Source organism: Electrona antarctica (genome assembly GCF_951216825.1).
Source record: "Electrona antarctica genome assembly, chromosome: 5".
NCBI classification, from domain to species: Eukaryota; Metazoa; Chordata; class Actinopteri; order Myctophiformes; family Myctophidae; genus Electrona; species Electrona antarctica.
The window spans coordinates 23,324,339-23,350,664 of NC_136810.1; the positions used below are offsets into that span (position 1 = coordinate 23,324,339).

The 26,326-nt window shown below is 41.3% G+C and overlaps 1 protein-coding gene across 1 annotated transcript; it reads right to left on the reverse strand.

Moving 5' to 3' along the window:
* Positions 1-25,018, reverse strand: LOC306923619 (myosin heavy chain, fast skeletal muscle-like). Its single transcript, XM_079501814.1, has 42 exons — positions 24,910-25,018; positions 23,578-23,627; positions 23,252-23,470; positions 23,007-23,150; positions 22,547-22,703; positions 21,395-21,422; positions 20,483-20,606; positions 19,792-19,884; positions 19,633-19,696; positions 19,405-19,503; positions 19,201-19,304; positions 17,870-18,008; positions 17,503-17,621; positions 17,004-17,153; positions 16,075-16,245; positions 15,662-15,849; positions 15,312-15,427; positions 14,747-14,811; positions 14,251-14,338; positions 14,053-14,170; positions 12,927-13,050; positions 11,715-11,851; positions 11,356-11,611; positions 10,302-10,544; positions 9,254-9,430; positions 9,014-9,159; positions 8,750-8,840; positions 8,215-8,604; positions 7,881-8,007; positions 7,064-7,182; positions 6,622-6,818; positions 4,999-5,182; positions 4,259-4,424; positions 3,634-3,758; positions 3,219-3,527; positions 2,537-2,740; positions 2,314-2,439; positions 1,810-1,980; positions 1,548-1,652; positions 1,357-1,452; positions 220-348; positions 1-108 (listed from the first exon to the last, which is right to left on the reverse strand). Exons 3-42 carry the CDS (start codon positions 23,456-23,458, stop codon positions 88-90), a joined length of 5,817 nt encoding a protein of 1,938 aa, XP_079357940.1. The 5' UTR covers positions 23,459-23,470; positions 23,578-23,627; positions 24,910-25,018; the 3' UTR covers positions 1-87.
* Positions 25,019-26,326: the final 1,308 nt, after the last annotated feature.

Genomic DNA, 26,326 nt, shown 5'->3' on the forward strand with positions numbered 1-26,326 from the left:
TACCGGTATTTATAATGCTTTATTAAATATAGCCCTAAATGCATCATATTGTATGACGTTTTAGGGTGCCTTCTTGGATTGAAGAAACTACTCTGCAGCTTCTTTTCCCTGTGAAAAGATGAATACATTTAGAGTAATATTCAACACAAATCTTTTGTTAAATATCAGTTAATGATAACCAACATACTGTGCCTTCTTCATATTGCATTATGTATTTACCTTGGAGTCACGAGTCTTAGCTCTCATCTTGTTGACCTGGGATTCAGCGATGTCCGCACGCTCCTCTGCCTCTTCCAGCTCATGCTGAATCTTCCTGCTCTTGGTCAGGTGAGAGTTTGCTGCTTCCTCCTACAATGTGATAGAGATGATGGTTCAAAGCCTGAACACTTGCATCTTGCAGTAATAGTTCAAAGAAACCAAGGGGCATTTCAGGGTTCTCGTTCTCGTTCAGCCTGCTGTTCCTATTAATGGACCAGCAGAAGTCACTATTTCACCTTCTTCTACCGTTTGCTATACGTTAAATCTCATTGTCTCAATGAGGTTTTAATTTGGGCAAACTTTACAATTTAGTCAACCTTTTCATAAACACTATATTTTCCATCGCTAGTTTAAAGTTTTTTTTAAATCATCATGATTATGAGTTTAGTAAATTACGGTGACTGCATGCAGCTAATGCAGTGGCCCATGTTGCATGTTCATGAGTGTCTTGGGTCCACAGGAAAGAACCTTGGCGTGTTGTTAATGTTGACATTCGGCGTGATCATGACTCGGCACCCTGCATGTGTGTGCAGTGCTTGTGCGTTGTGGACTCATGGAACATCAGTGGCCATATGTTAACAGGCTACAGTATCCACACATGACCCGCGGGGTGTAGCATGGCTCTCTATGGCATGGTTGCTCTGCCACGCCAATCTAGAGATTTGTGTGGAGAATATTTGTATTGTGCCGAGCATTCACAGAAAGCTTTTACTGTAAATACATAGACAGTGAAGAACACGCTGTTGCTGGTTATGTTCACATCATACCAGCCTTATACATAACTGATTCTTATGATTCCTTATGATGGCCCTATGACCCTAGCATCCCTATTCTGGGCATGTCATGTCATAATATGTGCACATTCAGTGAAAACAGGATAATGTTTTGGCGAAACATGGCACAACCGCAGACTTCAATGCGTCATCATGACTCATGAGCTTGTAGATGTTTTCGGCGGAGAGATTTGGTTTAGAGGGAAAAAGGGAGCAAACCTAGTATAGAGCCCTGGGGGACCCCAGTCAACGAAGAATATAGCCTACTGTTGTATAAGGCTTAAGTGGCTCAGAAATGTATTCCTAAGATTCCTTAGTGTCTTACCGCTTCCTCAGCGTTTCTCTTGTAGCCCTTGACCTTCATCTGCAGTTTGTCTACCAGATCTTGAAGCCTGACAAGATTCTTCTTGTCCTCTTCAGTCTGAAGTGACAGTGAATTTATAACATTAGTTGTATGTTCATGCATTCTAGGCATTTTGTCACTGAAGTGAACATGGTATATACTATATATAGTACCTGGTATGTCAGCTCCTTCACTCTCCTCTCGTACTTGCGGACACCTTTAACAGCGTCTGCTCCGCCTCGCTGTGCATTTTCAACCTCTGACTCCAGTTCACGCACCTACAGAATTGAATGATGCACTATTATGTTAATTGTTCTTATTTCATTGTATATGACTATGGCACCTTCAGAATTGAATGATATATATGAACTTAATTCTTCTTAATCTTATTTCATTGTCTATGACTAAGCTGTGTTGAAGTAAACTACATCTTACCCTAGACTCCAGTTTCTGGAGCTGTTTTTTGCCTCCCTTCATGGCCAGGTTCTCAGCCTCGTCCAGACGGTGCTGCAGGTCCTTCACTGTGACCTCCAGGTTCTTCTTCATCCTCTCCAGGTGAGAGCTGGTGTCCTGCTCCTTCTTCAGCTCCTCCGCCATCATAGCAGCCTGGAATGTCATTGTTGCATTGTATTATTTCTCAAAGGGCATCTACGGACGGCTGCAATTCGAAACTGGCCCCCGTAAAATCTGATGATTTCCTGTTTCTGACTATATAGAAGTGTATTATTTGTACGTCTCTAAATGTTATGATGAATTGAAAAAGGTGGACCCTCTTCCACTCACAGTTGGCAGTTTTTGTATTAAGTTGTGCTTGAAATGTACTGTAATTCTGCAAACTGTTAATAAATACTTCAATCAACCAATTGTAGACTACGTTAATATGAAATATGACCTGAGGACATCTATCAGATGAGGGTAGGACAGGACATCCTAACTTACATCAGTGATGGCCTTCTTGGCCTTCTCCTCTGCATTCCTTGCTTCTTGAACACTGTCGTCCACTTCGCCTTGGACCTGGACCAGGTCAGTCTCAAGCTTCTTCTTGGTGCTTAAAAGGCTTGTGTTCTAAAATAAAGATTCAGTTTTGTGCGATATAAGTAGCATCGAATATCATATGTTCAATATTTTGAAGCTGAGAGTTTTCCTTTTTCCATTGACTTACCTGAGAGTGCAGCAGTCCAGCGCGTTCACTGGCGTCCACCAGTTCCTGCTCGGCCACTTTGCGGCCTCTCTCCGTCTGTTCCAGAGCCACTCTCAGCTCCTCGATCTCTGCCACCATGAGGCCGTTCCTACGCTCCACCATGGCCGCTTGTTCTTTCATATCTTCTTGACTTCTGATGGCATCATCAAGGTGCAGTTGGCCATCCTGAAATAAACATAGAATCAGTGTTGGGCAGTTACATTATTAGTAATGTTATTATTTTACCCAGTAACGAGTAGTGTAAGGTATTACTCTGCCAAATCAGTAATTGTATACCATATTACTCAGGTTTTGTTGGCTGCCTTTTGAAAACATTTTGTTTAAAAGGTCAAGAGATTGCTGCTTTATTTTATAGCCTCTTTGGCTGATTGGTGACTATTCTTATTCTTATTCCCAAAATGTCAGTTGTAAAAGGAGCAGCCTAAACAGATGTGTGTGATTGTGTTGTACAGCTCTCTTTTTCGTGGGTGGGGAGGGCAAAAGTAATATGTAATATAATGTTTTTTAAGGAGTAATATGTAATAACTTAAGTAACAGTACTCTCCTGAATAATATTGCCCAAAGAGATACAAACATCAGAATGTGACTTTCTCAGAGCAGTCCACTGTGTATGTGTCTAACTCTAACTACGTCTGTTTTGCACCTTAAGCTGTCCCTGGACGTTCCTCAATTGCTTCTGGAACTCAGAAGCTTGGCGGTTGGCGTGGCTCAGCTGAACCTCCATCTCGTTCAGGTCTCCCTCCATCTTCTTCTTGATTCTAAGGGCATCATTCCTGCTCCTGACCTCGGAGTCCAGAGTGCTCTGCATGGAGTCAATCACCCTTACGCTGTTCCTCTTGATCTGCTCCATCTCTTCGTCCTTCTCTGCCAGCTTCCTGTCCACCTCACCCTTGATCTGGTTGAGCTCCAGCTGGACACGAAGAATCTTGGACTCCTCATGCTCCAGCGTACCCTAAAATGTAACGAATGTAATCATTACTGTATTACTCCACTTTTTGAATCTTATTGCTACAACATCTAATATAGCAACAATTGCCTTCTTCATCTACACATCTTACCTCAGCTTCCTCCAGGGCTGTCTGGATCTCTGCCTTCTCTGTCTCCACCTGTTTCTTGTTCTTCTCCAGCTCATGGATGTTCTTTCCAGTCTCACCAATCTGTTCAGTCAGGTCAGAGATCTCCTCTGCATTGATTAAAAAAAGTCGGAAATGCATTTGAATAAATTGGGTTTAGCCTAATCCACAATTAATCTTCAACTCTAAATACATTGATTGATGGCCAGCGATTGATCCCACTTGACACCAATTGTAGTGCTTCGTTTCTAAACAAAGTCCGCAATAGAGGGTATGCATGCGTGTGACATCATCATCATGACAGCCCAAACATCCAAACAGAAAAGTCCTATCTGATTGCATTAATCAATGTTAAACTCACTTTGCCACTCACTTTATGCATGCGGATACCCTCTCTATTGACAACTGAGAGGAATTTGTAGAATATTGACTTTAAAAACCTTTAAAGGCATATTTACATTTACTTTGAATATTAAACAGAAACACACATGAACCCAACTTTGATCTAAACGGATTAAAATGAGGACCTATTTAACCCGTTAACAAACAGCCTGGCCAAAAACATTGAAGCAAAGCTGCTAATGAAAGAAGTACGTAGAGACAGACTCACGTTGCAGGTTCTTGTTCTCACGCTTCATGGTCTCCAGTTGGTCCAGAGACTCCTCGTAGGAGTTCTTCATCTTAAACAACTCAGTGCTGAGAGAACGAGCCTCTTTCTGTGCTCCCTCCAGCTCCGCCTGGCCCTCTTCATACTTCTGCTTCCATTCTGCCAGGATCTGCAGTGCACATCATAATGACATATGTGTCATTTACCCCTTACAACAAAGTGGTGGAAAAAGTAATTGTTTTACAAATAAAAACTTAAGTAAAAGTATCAATACTGCAATGTAGAACTACTCTGTTACAAATATTAGTCTGTAATTTAAAATGCACTTGAGTAAAAGTACAAAAGTATTGGCATCAAAATGTACTTGAAGTACCAAAAGTAGAAAGTACTCACTATACAGAATGTCCCATTTCAAGTTTTCAAATGTACACAAATATTTTGAAAGCAGCAGCAGCAGATGAGCTTATAGATCGGCTATTTTCAAATGGCCAAAATATATATAGGGCTGAAGTGGTTACTGTACTGTATGTTTTGTAATAATAATAATCAAAAAAATAAGAGAAGTAAAAGTATTGGAAATTGGAAATACTCAAGCAAAGTACAGCAAATACCTCAACATTGTACTTAAGAAATGTACTTAGTTACTTTCCACCACTGACCATAATGGCATATGTAATTTACTCCACTTTATGGAGGGGTAAAAACCATTACGTTTTAAAACAATCTACTGTATGCTAAGGCACCTTGTCGAAGTTCCTCTGTTTCTTGTCCAGGTTGGCAGCCAAACCGTTGGCCCTCTCCACATCGATCATGAGGTCTTCCACTTCACCCTGGAGTCTCTGCTTGGTCTTCTCGAGAGAGGCACACTTGGAATTCACAGCCTCGATTTGCTCCTCAGCCTCCTGAAGACGCTGTGCGAGCTTCTTCCTGTTGGTCAGTTTTGAATGGAATCAAATCATTGTGGATGATATTCTTTTATAGAGAGTGGTATCTGATGGTGTAAAACACTGATCACTGTGTAGAGTCACCTAATGTGTGTTTTTTTGCAACTGAATAACTGGGGAAATGGAAATTAAGAGTTTGCATAGGCCTATGTACATGCATAAACCTTCCTTAACGATTATGTCTAGTTTTAGTATTAGTATAAATTTCGGGCCAAAAGCATTTTTGGGGGTCCCCAGACAAAAAGGTTGAGAACCCCTGTAGAGAGTGGTACCTGATAGTGTAAAACACTGTTTAGAGCAGGGGTTCTCAACCTGGGGGTCGCGACCCCTTGGGGGTCGCCAAATTATTTTGGGGGGTCCCCAGATAACCAGATTCACGTTTTTATTACTCCCAAACAGAAGTCCAAACAGACAACAACTAGGGATGTCCCGATCAAGTTTTTTTTGCGAGTAGGGACTTTTTTCGTTTCCGATCCGATCCCGATACCACAATTTCTGTGTTGGCCGATACAGATATCGAATACCGATACCAGAGAGAATATTATTTATAATAATACAAAAAGAAAAAAATATATTTTGTTTTATAGCAGACTCCTCACTCAAATGTGCACTTGCAGTTTGGGCAACTTGAAAGCAAACTCCACATGCCCCAACATTTAATTTACCTGCCATATGTGTCGACCCCTTACCCCTTTGTCGGACCGGTGGTTAGACTGGCATATTCGCCGACACAGATATGACCCGATATGACCAAATAAGGGCCGATCCGATACTTTTCCGATACCGATACAGTATCGGGACATCTCTATTTTTGAGTATCTGCCGATACCGATTTTTCCCGATTCGATTTATATTTTATAGAACACGTTTATGCCATATCACAAAAGTACAATATCCCAAAACACAGACAACTTCCAGTCTAATATCATGATATAGAAGTAATATTGATACTAGGGATGTTCCGATCACGTTTTTTGGCTCCCGATCCGATTCCGATCATTGGCGTGATCGGCCCCGATTTCTGATCACCCGATCCGATCGGGACAACCCTACTGGCAACCATATGGGCTGATGGAGAGAATGTGGAGATACAATAGTTGATCATGTTTTCTGGAAGGAACACTTATCTCAAACATTATGGGTTTTGGAATAGATACTACATTTACATCTCTATCTAGGACAAATCCTGGATGGGCTACTTATGATTTTACTTGTAGCAAGCAAAAAAGCTATTACAAGAAACTGGTTACACAAGAATTGTCCTACTATTGACCTATTTGTCAATATTAGAACCATCTCCAGCCATCTCCGCGAGACATGGCATTTCCGGGGGTCCCCAGCCAAAAACGTTGAGAACCCCTAGTATAGAGACCTGATAGTGTAAAACACTGATCACTGTACTGTATAGTGAGTGGTACTTACTTGGCCTCCTCCAGCTCCTCGGTCCGTTGGACAGCATCAGTCTCATACTTGCTCCTCCACTGAGCCACCTCGCCGTTGGCCTTGGACATTCCACGCTGCAGCTCCGCCTTCGCCTCCTGCTCCTCTTCAAACTGCTCCCTCAGAAGGTCACTGTCATGGCGAGCTGACTGCACAGCGTGGGCCAGGGCGTTCTTGGCCTGACGAAAGAAAATGCCCCAAATGATGTCAACTGAATATAATATATAAAATAAAAATATATAGGCCTGAGAAAAGGAGGCACTGGAGCAGCTCAGACAATTTAGGCCCTTCATTTATTAACACGGTACTAAGTAATAAGCGACAACGTTTCGATGTTTCAGTTACATCTTCGTCAGGTCACAATATAAGGCCTGTTTGTAAAAATAAAGAAAAATAAAGAAAGAAAAAAATAAATTATCCTCACCTTGACCTCCTCTTCAACGTGTCTCTTCAACTCCTCAATCTGCTGGGTGAACGCCTGCTTGCCTCTGGTGAGCTGTGAGACGAGGGCTTCTTTCTCCTCAAGTTGACGACCAAACTCACCTAGTTGGAGTTGAAATATTCTTTTAAAACAAGTTTGTTGGATACATATTCGTGAAAGGCTTGGTATAACTGTTAACCACATTATCATCTCTAAACATGGAATGGTACCCATGGCGTGCACAGCAGGGCTGGACTGAGACAAAAATTCGGCCCGGACATTTTTGTGGAATTTGGCCCAGACTGGCCCACCACAACCAGTGCGCAGATACTCTAGTGACTTTTCGGGTCGAGGCCCATACAAATTCTTGAAATACAAGCCCTTAACACCACCACATTTACAGTACAACATAAATGATACACAACCAACAGACAACTAACTCATTTAACATTTGGCCCAGATCGGCCCACCAGGGGGTCGGCCCACCGGGCATCTGCCTGGTACGTCCTGTGGCCAGTCCACCCCTGGTGCACAGACATTTAGAGGGGCAGGTGCTTAAGTGAACTGGCCAGTTGCCTTAATAGTGTGAGATTTATAGATGTTGGGGCCTAAATAATATATTGGAAGCTTTTTATCAAGAAGTGATCAATGTCACCATGGTCCACATACTGTACAGTGTACACTGTACCAAAAGGGCACATTTGTCCAGAGGGAAAAGGGCAGGGGGTGCTCTAGCACCCCCTAGTGTCTATCTGTGCACACCACTGATGGTACCATTGACAAACCATGTGCAGTAAAGTAGGTTTCCAAGAATATTTACCATTTTCCGTCAACAGCCTTGCTCTCTGAGCTCCAATATCATTTAACTGGCGAACATTCTCATCACTCTTGGACTTGAATTCACTGAGTTGGTCCTCAAGTGTGCGGCACATCTTCTCAAGATTTCCCTGTTAATAAACAACGGACATAGTCAATTAGTGACCTACATTATTATGTCACTTTTTACAGAAATTTCTCTCAATGGTCAATTGAGTACTTTGTTTAGAAACGAAACTGGCAGAAGTGGGATCAAATGTTTTCCCCTTTTGTGCCTTCTTTTTAGATCATTGAATAAGAATTATACTCAAGAATTATCCACAGACATTCCACTCTACCTTTGCCTTAGCGACGGCCTCCATGTTGCTGGACAGGTCATCGATCTCCATCTTGTACTCACTCTTCTCCTTCTCCAGTTTTTGTTTGACACGCTGGAGGTTGTCGATCTGCTCGCCCAGCTCCGCCACGCTGTCGGCCTGCTTCTTGCGGAGAGCAGAAGCGGTGGCCTCGTGCTGCAGGGTTGACTCTTCGAGGTCACGACGCAGCTTCTGGAACTCGGCCTCGCGCTTCTTGTTCATCTCGATCTGAGCGGCGGTGGCGCCGCCGGCCTCCTCCAGCCTCTCGCTGATCTCCTCCAGTTCCCTGGAGAGGTCGGCTCTCTGCTTCTCCACCTTGGCCCGGGCGGCGCGTTCTGCCTCAATCTCTTCTTCCAGCTCTTCAATACGAGCCTTGGCAAAATTGATGATATATTAACATGTGAAAATTGTGATCTACTCTGAATTATAATTAAAAGATTTAGCCAATTGACCCATGGAGGGGCCTGGTCAAGTAAATAGGGTTTAGGGCGGCAGTTACATTGTAGGTGTTAAATACCTGGAGTTCTTTGATTTTCTTCTGCAGCTGAGCCCCCAAAGACTGTTCATCCTCAATCTTACTCAGAAGCTGGCTTACTTCAAACTCCTTCCTGTTGGATACAGTACATCACATTTTAGTATCATTCTGTAGGTGTCTTTTTCCTTCTCCAGGACATTTCATATTGTTATTATTAATAAATTATGATTTTATGATTATGATTATTGTGATTATGATTGTGAATATTATTTGTATTATTAGTAGTAGTATAGTTTTCCACATTACTTCTTTAACTTCTCGTCTGACTGTTGCTTGTCATTTTCCAGATCCATGATAGATTCCTGGGCCAGTTTCAGATCACCTTCGAACTTTCTCTTGGCTCTCTCCAGGTCCATGCGGAGCTTCTTCTCTTGCTCCAGAGAACCCTCCAGCTGCAGAATAATAATTAAAAAAAAACAATGAATCATTCAGTACAACAATAAACATAATGTGTTCGAAACATCCTGATTGACTCGATGAACTCACATCGTCGACTTGCTGCTCCAGCTTGGTCTTGGCCTTGGTCAGAGTGTTGACTTTGTCTTCCTCTGCCTGCAGATCATCCAGGGTCTGCTGGTGGGCCTCCTGGAGGGCCTTCTTCTCCTTGGTCAGCTTAGCAAGACCTTCATCCTGGGACGCCATCTCCTCGGTCAGGTTCTTCACCTGAATAAGCCCAACAGAACTGTGTTGTCACCAGGGGTCATCCAATTCAAGTCTGTACACGGACAAATGTGTCCATGGCAAAGACTTTAGAGTTTCTTTTTTACACGCCATTATGTTCTTATTTGGATTGTAAGACCCAATTAAATGTATGAATGTCAAGTCTCCAGGTTTTCTTCAGAATATGTATGCCACTGATTTTCTATGACACTATGGCATAAAGATTCCAACTAGTAGGCCTATACTAGTGGTTTTCAAATGTTTTATTTGCAAGGACCCCCCCCTTAACTCTGAGAGTGTACAAATGGAACCAAATTAACCCGTAAGGGTCCATTTGGTTCCATTTGAACACTCTCAGAGTTACAGAACTATTATGATCATTCATGGCTAGCGCTTTATGTGTTTCTGGTAATATTATTGTCCGCTCATTTGTATGTCCGTGGCAAAAATGTCCACCACAAGCCAGCATGGCGTTGACTCCTGGTTGTCAGGGAATGGTTACCGGTAGTTCCCAAACGTTTTAGCTCAAGACCCAAAAGAGAAATTAGACATTTGCCCGCCACCCAAACTAGTGGAAATAGCACAAGCATAGAACACATCGCTATTTTCACTACTTGATGAAAGCATTTTTTTCCCCTCTATGGATTTTGGCTTTTAAGGAAATATTTTGAAAACACGTTTGAATTAGTTTCCAAAATCGAGAATTTGGGGGGGAATTATCTGAAAATATTTCGAATAACAAAGTGCAAACAACAAATAAAGGGGTATTTAGCCTACTCGTGACCCATAAAAATTGGTCCGTGACCCACACATGGGTCCCTCTGACCCATATTTTGGGAACCAGTGTCATAGAGTGTACTGTATGATCGTGAACCTTGTTTTCAGTGGCATGCTTCTCCTTCTCCACTTTGGCCAAGGTTAGCTCCAGGTCGTCAATGTCCTTCTTGAGCTCAGAGCATTCGTCCTCCAGCTTCCTCTTCTTGGCCGTCAACTCGGCATTCATCTCCTCCTCATCCTCCAGTCTCTCGGTCGTCTCTTTGAGCTTTGCCTCCAACTGGATCTTACTTTTAATAAGACCCTCACACCTCTCCTCGGCGTCGTTCAGAGCATCTTCTCCCTTGTGGTAAAAAATAAATAAAGGAGGAAACGTGTCAGTGATAGTGACTCCGGAAAAGACCATGAGCTAACATAATGAGGTAAGATATGAAAAAAGATTCAAGTGTGACACTGACATGTGACATGTCACACTTGACATCTTATAACCACGCGCAGCCTCACCATGGCTGGAAACATTATTGTACCGATCCATTCATTGCTCGAATTGCACCTTCCTAAACTAAAGTTGCTGTATATATGGAACATAGCCTACTACTGGGTATAGTTGTCTGGTATAGGTGAACACAAAGTTCACCTAAATTTGCTACTACAGGGATACATGCACATACGATACACATACAATATTGTTTTTACTCTTTATTTTCTCTTTTTTGCACTCTTTATTCTATCCCTTTGTTCGCTGTGTTTTGCTGTGTTTGCTGCTTGATGCTATCTATGCTGCTGCATTGTCTGAAGAAATCAAAAATAGGAGGGGAAAGGAACTGGTCAGAATAACGTGTTCCTTCCACGCGCTACGTCCGTCCGGGGAAACTCCCCTCTGTCAGGTGAAAAGAAGCAGCTTAATTGGACTCCTCATGCATAGAAGGAAGCATGAGGTCAGTCTGCTGCCCCCCCAGGTTGGCAGAGGAAGTGTAGCGCCCAGGATTAAAATATTATTAGATAATTGACACTGGGTGAAAAAAACAATAATGGGTTCCAAAATCGTTGGATAAAAATAAAAATAAATAAAAAGTAAATAAATTAAAAATAAGTTTTACTCTTATGCACCTGTATACAAGATGTAACAAAGTACAACCTTGAACATTACTTACCGATGAGGCTGTCAGTGCAAGGTTATTCTTCTCCTGCACCAGAGACACCAACTTTTCCTCCAGTTCCTTCTTCTTGGCCAGAGCAGTGGCCAGGTCAATCTTCATCTTCTCGTAGTTCTCCTTCATGTTCATCAGCTCCTTCTCCGTCTCGGCGCTCTGCAGGAGAGGCTTGATCTTGTAGTACAGCTTCATCCATGGCCAGTGTTTCACGTTGCAGAATGCACGCACATTGAACTGGACAGTGAAAACGGCTTCTCTGTTTGGGTGGAAAACAGTTTAAAAAAGTGTACCGTAAAAAGTGTACCTCAAGAAAATGTAACTAAATATTACATATAAAATGATGTGGTCAAAGCATATACCTCCTTTTCATCATCTCTACAAACTCCTTCCTCATGAGGAACCCTCTGGACAGAGCCTGAGTCATTCCCACGAGGATGGCCAGCTTCTCATCTCTCATCTCCTCCAGTGTACCCAGCAGACCAGCTTTGAAGAACACCTGCATGTTGGATATATTATACATATAACTATATAACTATTAGGGCTGGGACTTTAACGGATTCATTTTGATTAATTAATTACAGAAAAATAACGGGATTTAAAAAATGTACACATTTTAATCTCGCTTAGTTTTTGCACCACAGAACCTTTCTCACTTGATGGGTTCCAGGCGTACAGATCATCACGCAATATGAGAAGAAGCCGATCAGACCGCTTTGCTTGTCCCAGTGGATGATGGGACATTTAGATTTAAAAAACTCACTCATTGATTCACTCGTATACCAAAACATGATTCTCAGATAAATATCAGTGGTGGAAAGTAACTAATTACATTTACTGCAAGTGCTGTGCTTAAAGGACCACTTCACCACTTTTCAACATCTCTTCATATAATTGGTCCTCACTAATGTTCATGATAAAACACCACCATTTTTTCCTACTCAGTCTGTGTCTCATAGGAAGGCTGTGGGCAGTTCAGAAACCCGTCCACCAGTGACATCATCGATGGTGAATCCAAGCTAATAGAAACGGCAGGCTTTCTTTTCCTGAAAAGTTGCAATGCAAAAGTTGAAGCCATCGTTCTCACGATAATAAAAATAAATATATATTTTAAAACAAATCTTGTTTAAAAGAAAATCTGCCTAATGATGATGTCACTGGTGGACGGGTGTCCGAACTACCCAAAGCCCTCCTATGAGACACAGACTGAGTAGGAAAAAATGGTGGTGTTTTATCATGAACATTAGTGAGGACCAATTATATGAAGAGATGTTGAAAAGTGGTGAAGTGGTCCTTTAAGTACAATGTTGAGGTACTTTTAATTTAATCAAGTATGTCCATTATTCAGTACTTTTCTTCTACTCGACTACATTTCAGAGGCAAATGTTGTAGGTACTTTTACTCCACTATATTTATTTGAAAACTTTTGTTACTAGTTACTTTGTAGATTTTGATTATTATTACAAAACAGTAACCACTTCAGCACTATATATACATTTTGGCCATTTGAAAATAGCAGATCTACAAGCCCACAGTGAGCTTGTAGATCTGCTATTTTGGCGCAGTGTGTTTACCTTGGTGTGTCCAAACTTGTACTCATCGTGAGGTATGTCAATGGACCCAAGCAGCTTTTCAGAAGCCTTCTTATTGTCCATGAACTGGCCCTCGGGACATGCAGCGGCGTTCAGTACTTTGTACCTGTTTTGCAAAAAAGTGTTAAATTCGTCGTCTAAAACTAAAGCGAAAAACTTTCGTTGACAAAAACATTTCACTGACGAAAACTACATAAAAACTAAGCTAAAAAAACTGAGACTAACTAAATATATTGACAGTTTTTGTCAACAAATACAAACTTTGTACGATTTTGCAACCCATTTTTTCACCCAGTGTCAATTATCTAATGTAATCCTGGGCGATACACTTCCTCTGCCAACCTGGGGGGGCAGCGGACTGACCTCATGCTTCCTTCTATGCATGAGGAGTCCAAGCTGCTTCTTTTCACTGACAGGGGAGAGTTTCCCCGGCCGAACGTAGCGTGTGGAAGGAACATGTTATTCCGACCAGTTCCTTTCCCCTCCATCAGGCACCCCGGCTGGCCAGGGGGAGGTAGTTTAGAGACCAGGATTACTGCAAACTCCACACAGAAAGACCCTTTCGCCAACCCCGCCTTGGGTATGGGCACTGATGACGTGGAGGAGAGAGCACACCCCCAGCACCCATGGCGTCCCCAGCGGGAATCGAACCTATGGCCTTCTAGCTGTGAGGCGACAGCACTACAGACTGTGCCACTGTTCCCCCGAACAAATACAAACTATACTAAAATGACTAGACTAGACTAAAAATGACTACTGGAGAAGAGATCAGCAGAGAGAGATCCAGTAGAACTAAAAGACAAGTCATTTTATGTTTGGCTGCACTCCGGTGTTTCACTCTGAAAATAGCTGTTCTACAAGGCGTCACGCTGCAATGCGTTGTAAGCTTGAAGATAGGCTATTTTCATGCAGCCAGGTGTAAAATCAGCTATCAACAAAGCCAACAAAGACCCGCCAAAATACATTTTTGTCGACAAAATCTAGACTAAAACCTTTCAGACTAAAATGGCTAAAACTAAATCAAAATTTGCTGTCAAAATTAACACTGTGTTGCATGCCTCCTGTTAATAGTTATGGAACTAAAACCTGGAAGAAAAGGAATGAATACCTCTGCTTGAAGTCAGCGTATGGGATTCTGCTGGGATAGCCCTTCCTACAGATCCTGATGCCCTCCAGCACACCGTTACACCTCAGCTGGTGGATGACCAGGAAGTTCTCCATCAGGCCTGTAAACATATTATTATTATTATAGGACACACACTGGCCTAAGTTGCATTTAATGCATTTTCTTATTGTCTGTGTTTACCTGGAGTCTTGGACTCGTTAGGAATGAGGCAACGCACAAAGTGAGGATGAGTGCTCCTCAAGTTGGTCATCAGCTTCTGCAAGTTCTCCTATTGAGACATAATATAGAGAAAAGTAGGTTCATTACCACTTCCCAGAGGTCTCCTATTGAGACAATATAGAGCCAAGTAGGTTCATTATCACTTCCCAGATGTCTCCTATTGAGACATAATATAGATCCAAGTAGGTTCTCCTATTGTGACATAATACTGTATAGAGCCAAATAGGTTCTCCTATTGAGACATAATATATAGAGCCAATTATCTCAAAATATTTTTCAGATTTTGATTATTATTTAAAACACTTGGGTAAAACATACAACATACGTTAAATCCTATTTTATTCTCCAGATATTCGCTGATTTATAAGCTTACAACATTGTTTATTTACATCATGAAAATATATTGTGCTTATTTTATGACTATAATGATGATGAATGATGAATAAATGTTCTTTACCCTGAAAGCAGCAGACACAGTCATCATGGAACCACCCTTCTTCTTGCCTCCTTTCTTTGTATTATCTGTTAGATAGATATTAGAAATTATATAGTATTAAGTATCTGTCTGTATCTGACAAATATTAGATTTTTGTGCGGACAGTTTCTTTTAACAAATTATGTATTCTTCATTATTGAAGTCAACAGATATTGTATTTAGTTACTTAGTTACTACTAAAATGACCCCCTCCTTGACAGATTCTGTATAATATTTAAGTGGCACTATGTAACTTTCTTTCAATGAATACATTTAGTCCAATCTGTATGGTAGCTTCTATTAATAAACATACCTTCACTGTAAACGACCCCGCAAAATACCCGGCCGTAACTTTCTCTTCCAAGCCAGCTACCTCTCTTGGCGTGGCCTATTGCCTGCCGGTCTGCTGAGCTGGAGACCGGGGTTCGATCCCAGCTCGGTGCGTGAAACGTTACATTGGGGTCAGAAGTGGGATGCTAGCTAGTTAGCTTGAGTCATTGAGTTAGCTAGGCGAGCTGGTTAAACGTTACAATATGAATAAACATACCTTCAGGCTCAGGAGGAGGATAGAACACAGACAGAAGTTTAAGTGAAGACTTCTGATAGAGCTGCACCACAGAGTCGTTGAGAGGATCCTTATTCTTCTCAAGCCATCCTGTGACGCTGTAGTCCAACCAGGGAGAAGTGGGTTAGGGATGTCCGATATTGACTTTTTTGACGGACGGACGGACGGACGGACGGACGGACGGACGGACGAGATAATAATTATCTGGTCCGGACGAGATATTATCTGGTCCGGACGACCATTATTTTTCTTACCATGGCCACTAAGGGGCTCCGTACAATTTCTCTCCCAAAGCCATCCCTAATATAAATAATATTATAGGTTCCGTTCACCTGTAGTCCACGACACCGGCATAGTGGAGCAGGGAGAAGTGGGCTTCGCCCTTCCCCTTGGCAGGTTTGGGCTTCTCAAAGGCCTTGCACTTTCCGAGATGCTGATCGTAGAGCTTGTTCTTGAAGGTGGTGTCCGAGGCCTTTGGGAACATGCACTCCTCTTCAAGGATGGAGAAGATGCCCATGGGCTTTGTGAAGAAGGAGACAAAAGCAACAAAAAAAACAATATAAAGACGCGGTGAAATGAAAAATACGGGTTTCACACTTCTCTGTCCCAGCAACACACTCTTGTGGGATCTAGCACCAATAAACATTGGACGTTTGCAAGATTATAGACTCAATATATTACCTTCTCCATGAGCTCAATGCAGTATATTACCTTCTCAATGAGCTCAATGCAGACAATATATCACCTTCTCAATAAGCTCAATGCAGACAGCCAAGTCCATGCCAAAGTCAATGGTATCCCAGGGTATGCCCTCTTTCTTATATTCCTCTTGCTCCAGAACAAACATGGTGTGATTGAAAAACTGTTGCAGTTTCTCATTGGTGAAGTTGATGCACAGCTGCTCCAGGGTGTTGTACTGTAGGTGGAAATAATATCATTAGGCTACTTTAATCTCTTAACCCAGGGGTAGGCAACTTTGACGATGGAGAGGGCCACTATATTTCCACGCTCACTCCAGAGAGCCACATTGAATATTACTGTCATAGCAAAAATATCCTATCTACAACTTGAAAACGTCGCTGTGCGACGTGTTTTGAGCTTGTAGATCGGCTATTTTTGCTATATATTGGAATCCTGAAAAGTAACCTTTTTTAATTTAATTTCAAATGCATTTAGTTATAGTTATGCTAACTTTATGAACTAAATAAAAATATACTGGACATAAAATAAAAGATAACATTTTAATACTAGTAATTAGCTGAAATCAATATATACGTATATCAGCATTCTGATATTAACCTGTGGGCCGCATTAAGTGATGGTTAAGTGATGTGGCCCCCGGGCCGCCAGTTGCCCATGTATGTCTTAACCCATTAAGACCTGAGACCGATTCTATAATGTCTTCCGAAGTTTTCTGAAAAACCTATGTAGCTACATATTGTTGTTGCTGTTGGGCAGAAACCTCTTATTTCCACATTTTAACTCCCCCCCCCCCCCCCCCCCGCATTAGTAGATCTGCTAGTTTTTCTACTTTTGTAAGTAACAGTTTAAGACGTAATGGGTTACACCCAACAGAGACAATATATCTAAAATGACACATATGCTTTCCCGGTTACGTAATTGTGAATGAATTAATCTACAAAACAACAACAACAACAAAAAGTCCATGCTTACATCAAAGATTTCAAAACCAGCGATGTCCAGCACACCGATATAGTAGTTTCTTGGCTGCCTGGTGTCCAGCATCTCATTGATCCTGATGACCATCCACAAGAACATCTTCTCATAGATAGACTTAGCCAAGGCACCCACTGAGTTCATGACCTAAGGAAATGGGAAAGTTATTAGTAGAGATGTGAATTTATTACATTTCTTCCAAAGAAGTATACAGTAGCTCCATTTTCCACCCCCATTTAGTGTGCATCTGCTGTCACCCAGGCGGATGCGTGCATCCTCCGCCCTTTAGGGCGAGGTCGCTTCTCGCCCTCAGGGCGTTACTGGTGGGTAGGAGGACTACTGTCAAAATATGTCAAACTGCAATTAAGTCTGGAGTCTGGACACATGCAAGTTCCAACTGAAACAGATATTAGCGTTCTAATGGTATTTTGTGTTAAGAATATTATGGTGAGTATGAATTCAGTAAAACAACAATAAAATAAAGTAACTTCATCACCTGTGGCACAGTTTGTCCCTTGGTAACATACTCGTTTCCAACCTTCACTCTGGGATAGCAGTAAGCCTTTAGCATCTCTGCTGAGTTCAGACCCATCAGGTAGGAAATTTTGTCAGACACTAAAATAAGTCATAAAAATGTGGAATGTGTTAAAATACAATACTTACTTCCTACAAGCTCACAATGTGTCGCAATGTGACACATTGTGAGCTTGTATAGATCTGCAATATTCAAAAGATTTTTATACATGTGAAAACTTGTGCAATGGGACATTCTGCATAATGAGTACTATACGATATAGCCTACTTAGGCATATACTTTCAACCACTGTCAATCAATTCCATCCTTGGATGAAGACAATGCTCACCCTCTGAGCCGTCTGGTTCGGCCTGTTCTTCACGCTGTTTCTGTTTGAACGTCAAGACCCCATGATGCATCACTGCACCGGTGAACTTCCAGATGTACACCTTCTCCTCGCCGGTGAAGCCCAGGATGTCGATGGCATCCTGTCCATCAAAAAGATATGAGATTAAATTAACATATAATGCAATAATGTAGCATCCTACATTAGCATCCTGTGTTAGAAAAGATTGACATTAACACGTTACATTAACAAACATCCATGAATTCATCCATCCATCCATCCATCCATCCATCCATCCATCCATCTTCAACCGATTATCCTGAATCGGGTTGTGGGGCAACAGTTCCAGCAGAGAGCTCCAGACTTCCCTTTCCCGAGCAACATTATAGCAACTTCTTCCTGGGGATTGGGGAATCCTGTATAGGTGTTTCCAGGCCAGTGTGGAGATATCTCCCCCCCACCCCATCTGGCCACGGGGTCTCTTCCCAATGGGACTTGCAGCAAGGCATCGGGAGAGATCATCTGTACTAGATGCCCGCACCACCTAAATGTTCGTCGACTACCTTTTTTCACTGACGAAAACTAAATAAAAACTAAGCCATGATTAGTTTTAGCCATGATGACTAAAACTATGACTAAATATATGTCAACAAATACATACTAGACTAAAATATCAGGGAGGGACTAGTGGAGAAGAATTCCAGTAGAACTAAAAGTCAAGTCATTGTATGCTTGGTTGCATGCTGAAAATAGCAAGCTCACAACTCGTGAGCTTGTAGTGAGCTTGTAGATCGGCTATTTTTAGCATGCAACCAAGTCTAAAATCAGTCATTACGACGCCACCAAGGCGTCACTCATTTATTTTAAAAATCTAAATCGTTTTTCAATGTATTTCTATATTGCAGTATAGATACTTTTACTCAAGTACAAAATGTGATACTTTTTCCACCACTGCATATTGCTGGAAGCTATACTCAGTGCAGCTCTGCTCATCATGGCTTGAAGCCACCTGGTGGTTGAATGGCCACTCCACATATTAAAATAAACCTGTGGGTGTGGCTGAGAATCTGGGGGTGGGTCTGTGGGTGTGTCTAACAGAGGTACCTCTGGGTTCTGATAAATGTCAGTTTGAGACTGAGGAACAAAGATATGGGATCCCACTGTATTTAGTCGACTAAAACAAGACTGACACTAGAACATTTCAGACAAAAAATGTGACTAAATGGGTCCAAAAAATCAGCACTATTAGAAAATACATGCATGCATTGCCATTGCACTTGCAGAGCAACTGACTGCACACTTTAACATTAGAAAACTATTATAAAAATACTCACATCAGTGGCGTCCAACTCCTCTTTGTCATTGATGCTGGCCACAGTGATCTGACCCATGCTGCACAAGGGGAAGTCATAGGGGTTGGTGGTGATCAGACACATCTCTGAAAGGAATTCAAAATAAAAAAGCGCCGTGAACATTTTGTTTGTATTCATGAATCGATGTAATTACTACATCATTATATTAGTCAATTTTCCACTTGCCAATGATCTCAGGTTTGTGACCGGTCATCATCTGATAGAAGATATGATATCCTCTCTCAGCGGGGAGCTGGTAGGTCACTCTGGACTTCTCCAGCAGATCTAGGGTTGTGTTGTTGTTGTTGTTGTTGTTGTTGTTATTATTTACATAAGTCAAAATGTATTCCTCAAAAAATGATGGCCACACATACCGGTAGTTTAATTTTCATAATATGAATTTCATAAACTTACATGTCTCAATATCAGCACTGGACAGTTTACCGCTATTGTTGAACCAGATTCGGATGAATTTACCCTGTTTCATAAAGCATGATTTGTTTAAAAAAATCCCTCTGCATTATGCAATGATTGCAAGATTTCTCATTAAGTATTTAATTATTTTACACTTACAAAGCGAGAGGAGTTGTCATTCCTCACAGTCTTGGCATTACCATAGGCCTCCAGCAAGGGATTGGCTGCGATGATCTGATCCTCCAGTGACCCCTAGAATGTTTTAGACGTCACAAAAATAATAATGAATTGCATTTTCATAGCACTTTTCCAAGTGCTCAAAGCGCTTTACAATGCTCATTCATTCATTACAAGTTCATTCACTTCCCACATTCACACACCAATGGTGGCGAGCTCACACCGACCAACTCATTGGAGGCAATAGGGTTCAGTGTCTTGTCCAAGGACACTTTGACATGTGGACGGGAATAGCCGGGATTCGAACCGACCCAGGGATCATTGGACGACCTGCTCTACCTCCTGAGCCACAGCCGCCCACAATATTTAGAATCGTGTCAGAAAACGTCTTTGTCGTTTTTCAGGCCAAGGACCCCTTAGCTGAGAGAGATCTGAAGCAGCTAGGGACAGCTATATTGTATCTACATTGTGTTGCAGATTAAACTATAGACGTAAGCTTGTAGATCAGATCTTTTGGCAAATGCTCCCACCAGAAGGGTTCAAGTGGGTAATGTAAAAAAAGAAAAATCATATAAGATTTGGTGGCCCTGAAAACCCCTAGTGCATACAGCCTAAATTCTTTATATTCAAAATGTGTGTAATTTGTTAAAAGTTTATAAAAACCTGTACATACCTTGATTTTCCCAGAAGAACCCGCCGGTGCTTCCGTGCCTCCTCCTGTTCCAGTACTAGCTGCTGTTGCAAAGTACTGGATGACACGCTTGGTGTTCACAGTCTTCCCAGCACCGGACTCACCACTGGTTATAATACATGCATAAATACATTCTATTACCCATTTAGACCTGACACCAGATTCTACAAATGTCTTCTAAATCATGAAATACCCATGTTTCTATGCCAGTGGCTCTCAAAGTTTTTCACGTCAAGGACAAATATTTGAGTTAAAAATCTTCGCTCTGAAGTAATATATATTCAAAGATTTGCGCCACATTTTCACGATTTAAAAAAATAGCAGATCTGCTATTTTTCAACAGCTAAAGTATAACATAATGCTTAAAACACCAAAAGGGGTTCCCGCCCAGAATGGGGTAAGTAAGTAAATTATATGTGTATAGAACCTCTCACAGAGAGATCTAACTCTGCTGTAAGTGCTTTACAAAAAACAAAACAGGGTATTATTAAAGCAGAAAAAAGGCCATGTGCAATTCATCTCAAGCAGGACAACAAGGCGTGGAAAATACAATCATGAACCATAAAAAAACGCCTGTTCAAATAGTACCGTTTTAAGGTTGTTCTTAAAAATGTCCACAGAGGGGCTGCATCTCTTAAAAGGTGTGAAAGAGCATTCCAAAGTCTAGGGACTACAGCCTGAAACAGTGACCCATTTCCTGTCACTGTTCACTATCAATAAAGGCCAAAAAAAAAGAAAAATCAATAAAGGCCAAAAAAGCACTCCAGGACTGTTGGACCATACATTCAGAGAAATGCAGTTAGTGAATTTGATTATAATGTTCTTTTTTCATATCATATATGTCATATGTTATTTTATTTTTTTAATATAATGCTTAGTACATGAGAAACTTACGTGATCAAGACAGACTGGTTCTCTCTATCTGTAAAATGTAAAGCAGATGTACTTTTAGTCATGTATATAATGTACAGTATATGTATAGTATATACAGTATATGCACAACACCAGTGGTGTTGTGCCTATAGGTCAGACTCCATCATGGCCCATAGCACTTACCCTACCCCCTTAGACAGCACTTCTTAGACTTATATAGCATTTGAAACAGACTTATAGCATGTCATGTAGACAGCACAATAAGTGCATTGTATGTAGTCATAGCACTTCATAGTATATATGTACAGCATAGTATAGCATATATGTATAGTTTATATGTATAGTGTCATTATATAGATATGTTCTAGTTATAGTTTATATGTATAGTGTCATTATATAGATATGTTCTAGTTACGTTCTTAGCTTACGCATGTTTCGCGATAAATGCATTTTACATGTGTGATGTATTCCCATGCTTTTTGTTCTTGCTTAATGTAAGTCGCTCTGGATTAAGAGCGTCTGCTAAATGCCTAAATTGTAAATTGTAAATTGTATAGGTACACTTGTATAGCCAGGAGGCGAACCCGGGTTCCCCATTCCCCAGGCACGTACGCTACCAGTCGACTATAGAGCCATGGCCCAATGGGCGAGTAGCAACGCAGCACCATATAGCCTACAGTCGCCCCCCCCCCGTCCCTCCCCCCCCCCACCTGGAAGCGCGTCCATCCACATGCGCCAGCCAGGAGCTAGGCTCGACTGACTGGGGGGGACATCCACCCCAGGCAGACTGAACGCGCTGTCGACTACTAGGGTTAAAGCTGCTTTAAGCAATAATATGTCAAAAAAAAATTATTCAGACAGCCAGCAATGAGTAAAACGCTCCCAAAAAACGTAGTCTGTGACACATCTAGGGGCCACAATCTGCATTCAAAGGTGTTCCTAGAAGCTTTGCCATTGGTCGAAAAATGCCTGCTCAAAATGACTAACCAATCAGGAAGTAGACAGGCAAATCGACCAATAACAAAGCTTCTAGGAAAAGCTTTGAATGCAGATTGCGGCTCCTAGGTGTCACAGAGACTATTTTTTTAATTTTTTATTGATACTTTTTCCACCACTGCACAGAACCGTTCTAGTTGTAGTATGTTTCCATTGTCCTTGACCAGTACTACTTACCCATCAGCATGAACTGATAGGCATTGTCAGAGACAGAGAAGATGTGGGGTGGAGCCTCCACTCGCTTCTTGCCTCTGTAGGCATTTACAACCTGCTGGTCGTACACTGGGAGCCACTTGTAGGGGTTCACAGTTGCACAGAACAAGCCAGAGTATGTCTGAAGGGGACAAGAAAGAGAACATTATAACAACACCAACATTCCTCACCTATCTGGGACAACGGAGCACCACTAAGGCTTAAGTACATCATGTGTTTTTTAGTATTGCCAATTTTTAACACTTTTACTTCTACTCCACTACATTGCAGAGGCAAATATTGTACTTTTACTCCACTGGAATTAGTTGAAAACTTAGTTACTTTGTAAATTTTCATCACAAAACATACATTTACCACTTCAGCCTTAATTAAAATCTGGCTATTTGAAAATAGCACATCTACATTTTCTTGTAGAAAGTCTTACATAGATCATCCACGCTGCATAACGCTCTTTGAGGTTATACAGGACAGTGGCTTCAGTGAGGTGGGTCATCATGGCCATGTCCTCAATCTTGTCATACTTGGGAGGGTTCATGGGGGTCACATCGGCCTCTTTCACAGTTCTTTCCTATAGACAATAAAAACAAGAAAACACAACTTCAGAATGTACTGTGATTACAGATGCATTTGCAGTTGATTTTAGATATACACGACACCTCTACTACGTACCGTCTTGGTGTCGAGCACTTCCACTGTGAGTTTGTCACCATCCTTCTTTAGTATTTTACACTTGAGATAGAGCTCCTTGACATCGGCCACATATGCTGCCGTTTTGGCATCAAAGGTTGCAGCCTGAGCTTCCATTCTCTCCCTCTCTGGCTTACGGAGGAATATGGCGGCCTTGCCATATTGCTCCATCTCCGCGTCCGTACTCATGGTGGCGGCTTTCTGTAGACACAATTAAAGATGGCGTTGATTGATGCCTTTGCTGACTTGAGATCTGAATAGAGAATTGTCTTGAAGGTTAGTTTAATAGAAAATGGATGAACACTCACTTTTCTCCTCTACCGAGTAACAGCTGGAACCTTCAAGTCATGTGCAATCCCTAAGTGTGTGTGTGTGTGTGTGGGGGGGGGGGGGGGGGGGACACCATTTTGAAGAACAAGAACAACAAGGTTAATTTGTCAGTACTCAAAGTGCAATTTTGTGTGGTCTACAAAATATTGCACTACAACAACAATGACAATATAGTAAAATTAAAATCAATCAAACAATCAATCACAACTAGATAAATGTAGGGCAAGGGAGAATAAAGTAGGCTACATAATATATAAATGTGCAACGAGGCACGTACATGAGGCATACATGCACATTGATTAAGGCATTATGTAACTTTCGAAAAACATGTGTATTTGCTATAGCAGAGACTGTGATACAAAGGAATAACAGTAACTCTGCAGCATGATTACTAACCAACACAAAGAAATGCGGCCATATTAAACCCATCCATGGCTGCTCTACACTGGCTGCCTGTGAGCTACGGAATAGATTTTAAGATTATCTATCTATCACCTATATCTCGGATAGGGCCCTTCTGGATCGTCCCAAATCTAGCTTCGTCACCCGGGGGACCGGGCTTTTTGCTCTGGAACGCCCTGCCCATGCATGGATCTTAGGCTAGCAGAGTCAGTGTTTTTGAAAACACATCTGTAAATAAAGTGTTTTTCCTAAGGATTGTTTTATTGGCTGAATACAAATGCTGTTTTAATGTTTCTATTTCCTCTTATTTTACCAACAGGTTTCGACCGCACGGTGTGGTCGAAACATGTTGGTATCAAAGGCAGTTCCCTCTTTTTTAACTCTGAGTGCACATAGTTACTTTTTTGTAACTATGTTCGGAAAAGCACTATACAAAAGAAAATGCATTCATTCATTCATTCAGTAACTAGTATACTAAAACTGCTAGTAGTCACAATTGTTTACTATAGCATTGATGGTAACATTCAACAGTACAGTATCTAATTGTACATTTTGAAATGTTGAGTTAATCACATTAAATGAGAAGTTTACACTGTTAAATGCTACATTACATCACTTGGGAGAGAAAAGGCTCAATTTCTCAATAGTTCCACATGTTTTGATCCATCCATTAATGGCATGTGTTAGTTATATTCATGCCATGAAATTAAATTATGGCCTATTTGCTCAAATTGTATTTTTGTTTTGTCTCTTTTTTCTGTTATATTCAAATCTATTCTAATGCTGTTACATTAATTAATGTTACATTATTTGTTTGTCAAAGACAAACAACAGATAAATTGTCAGGCAGTTAGCATCTTAGATTTATTTCATTATACATTTTAGACAGCTGAAGAAGTCTCACTCACCTTCCAAATGGAACTCTGAAATCCTCCTGCACTCAAACCATCTCACACCTTCCTCACTTATATCGAGGGTTTATTGCTTGCTACGCAGAAACTAAAAGTAGGGACATGCCTTTAAAAGGTTTTCATTCAGCATCTGCTGACGTGCGTTTTATGTTCATCATTTTATTCAGTCAAACATCTAAATCCTATTAATATACCGTGGTATGAAATATTGTAACATACACCTTCAACCTTGCGACCAGACAGTTGGTAGCACTTGTAAGACATTCATGACCTTGATACACCAGTTGCTGCTTGTAATAAAAATAATCGGGGGTTTGGCAGGGTGCTGGGTTTCAATTGGCTGTTGAATTAAATGTTAAATGTGATCTTACTATTCAGAATATGTTTGATGACCCAAACAGACCCAGGCAAAGACGTGGAGGAACAAGCGGAGGCCTGCTCCCATTTAACCTCAAATTCAGCTCAGCTTCCCTCTTTGGGTCAGTTTCAGAAATGGTTTCCAACACTTTTGTTGAAGATTGTTTTTGGTGATCTCTTCTGAATCATGTGTTTTTAATTATTGTTGTAGAATGGCCCTTGTTGTAGAATGACCCTAGTTGAGTATTGTGTTCTGTATTTTTACCTTGGTTACATTGAAAATGAGGGTGATGGCCTGCCCCTCAACTGAATTAAAATAAAGGTTATGATGATGGTGATTAGCCTCAAATCCACTTCTTGTTTGCTCCAGTTCTGAACTTTTTTTTTTTTGGAAAATTAATCTACACATCTGACACAGACATGACACATGTCTGCAACCATACAGTCATTAGCCACATTCAATCTGGTGTTTTAATTTTATTATAATTGTTTTAAATAGAGTAGGCCTACTCTTTACTTTGTTTCTGAAATGACATCTCAGGGGGACACAGGGAAACAGATGCACCTCTACTCTAATGCTCCAATCGGACCAGGAACAAACAATAATGAATATTTCTGGACTACATACCTAGGGGCCACATAATGAACACACTTTTTGCTCAGGTTCATGTGTTAATAGGCTTGATTGTGCTCTAGAGTCTTTCTAAGCAAAGCAAAGCAAAGTTCTTTGTTTACCCAGGGTGAATGGACTAAGCTCGAGATGCTTGTTTACAGCCAGACCCTGCTCATAGAACATTTCATGGTAGGGGTTCAATGCCTTGCTCAAGGGCACTTCAGCGGTGGTAATTTTAACGTGCCGGTCCGGGGATTCGAACTGGCGACCTTCCGATAACAAGACCGCTCCGCAAACCGCTCGGCCACCGCTGCCCCCTTTCTACTGCAGGTAAGGAGATCTGTGTCTCAATGCTAGATCACTGAAACTCAATCACAGGTAGGTCATATAAATGGTAGCTACCTGTATAATAATAGTAATAATAAATAATATCTCAAATGCCGT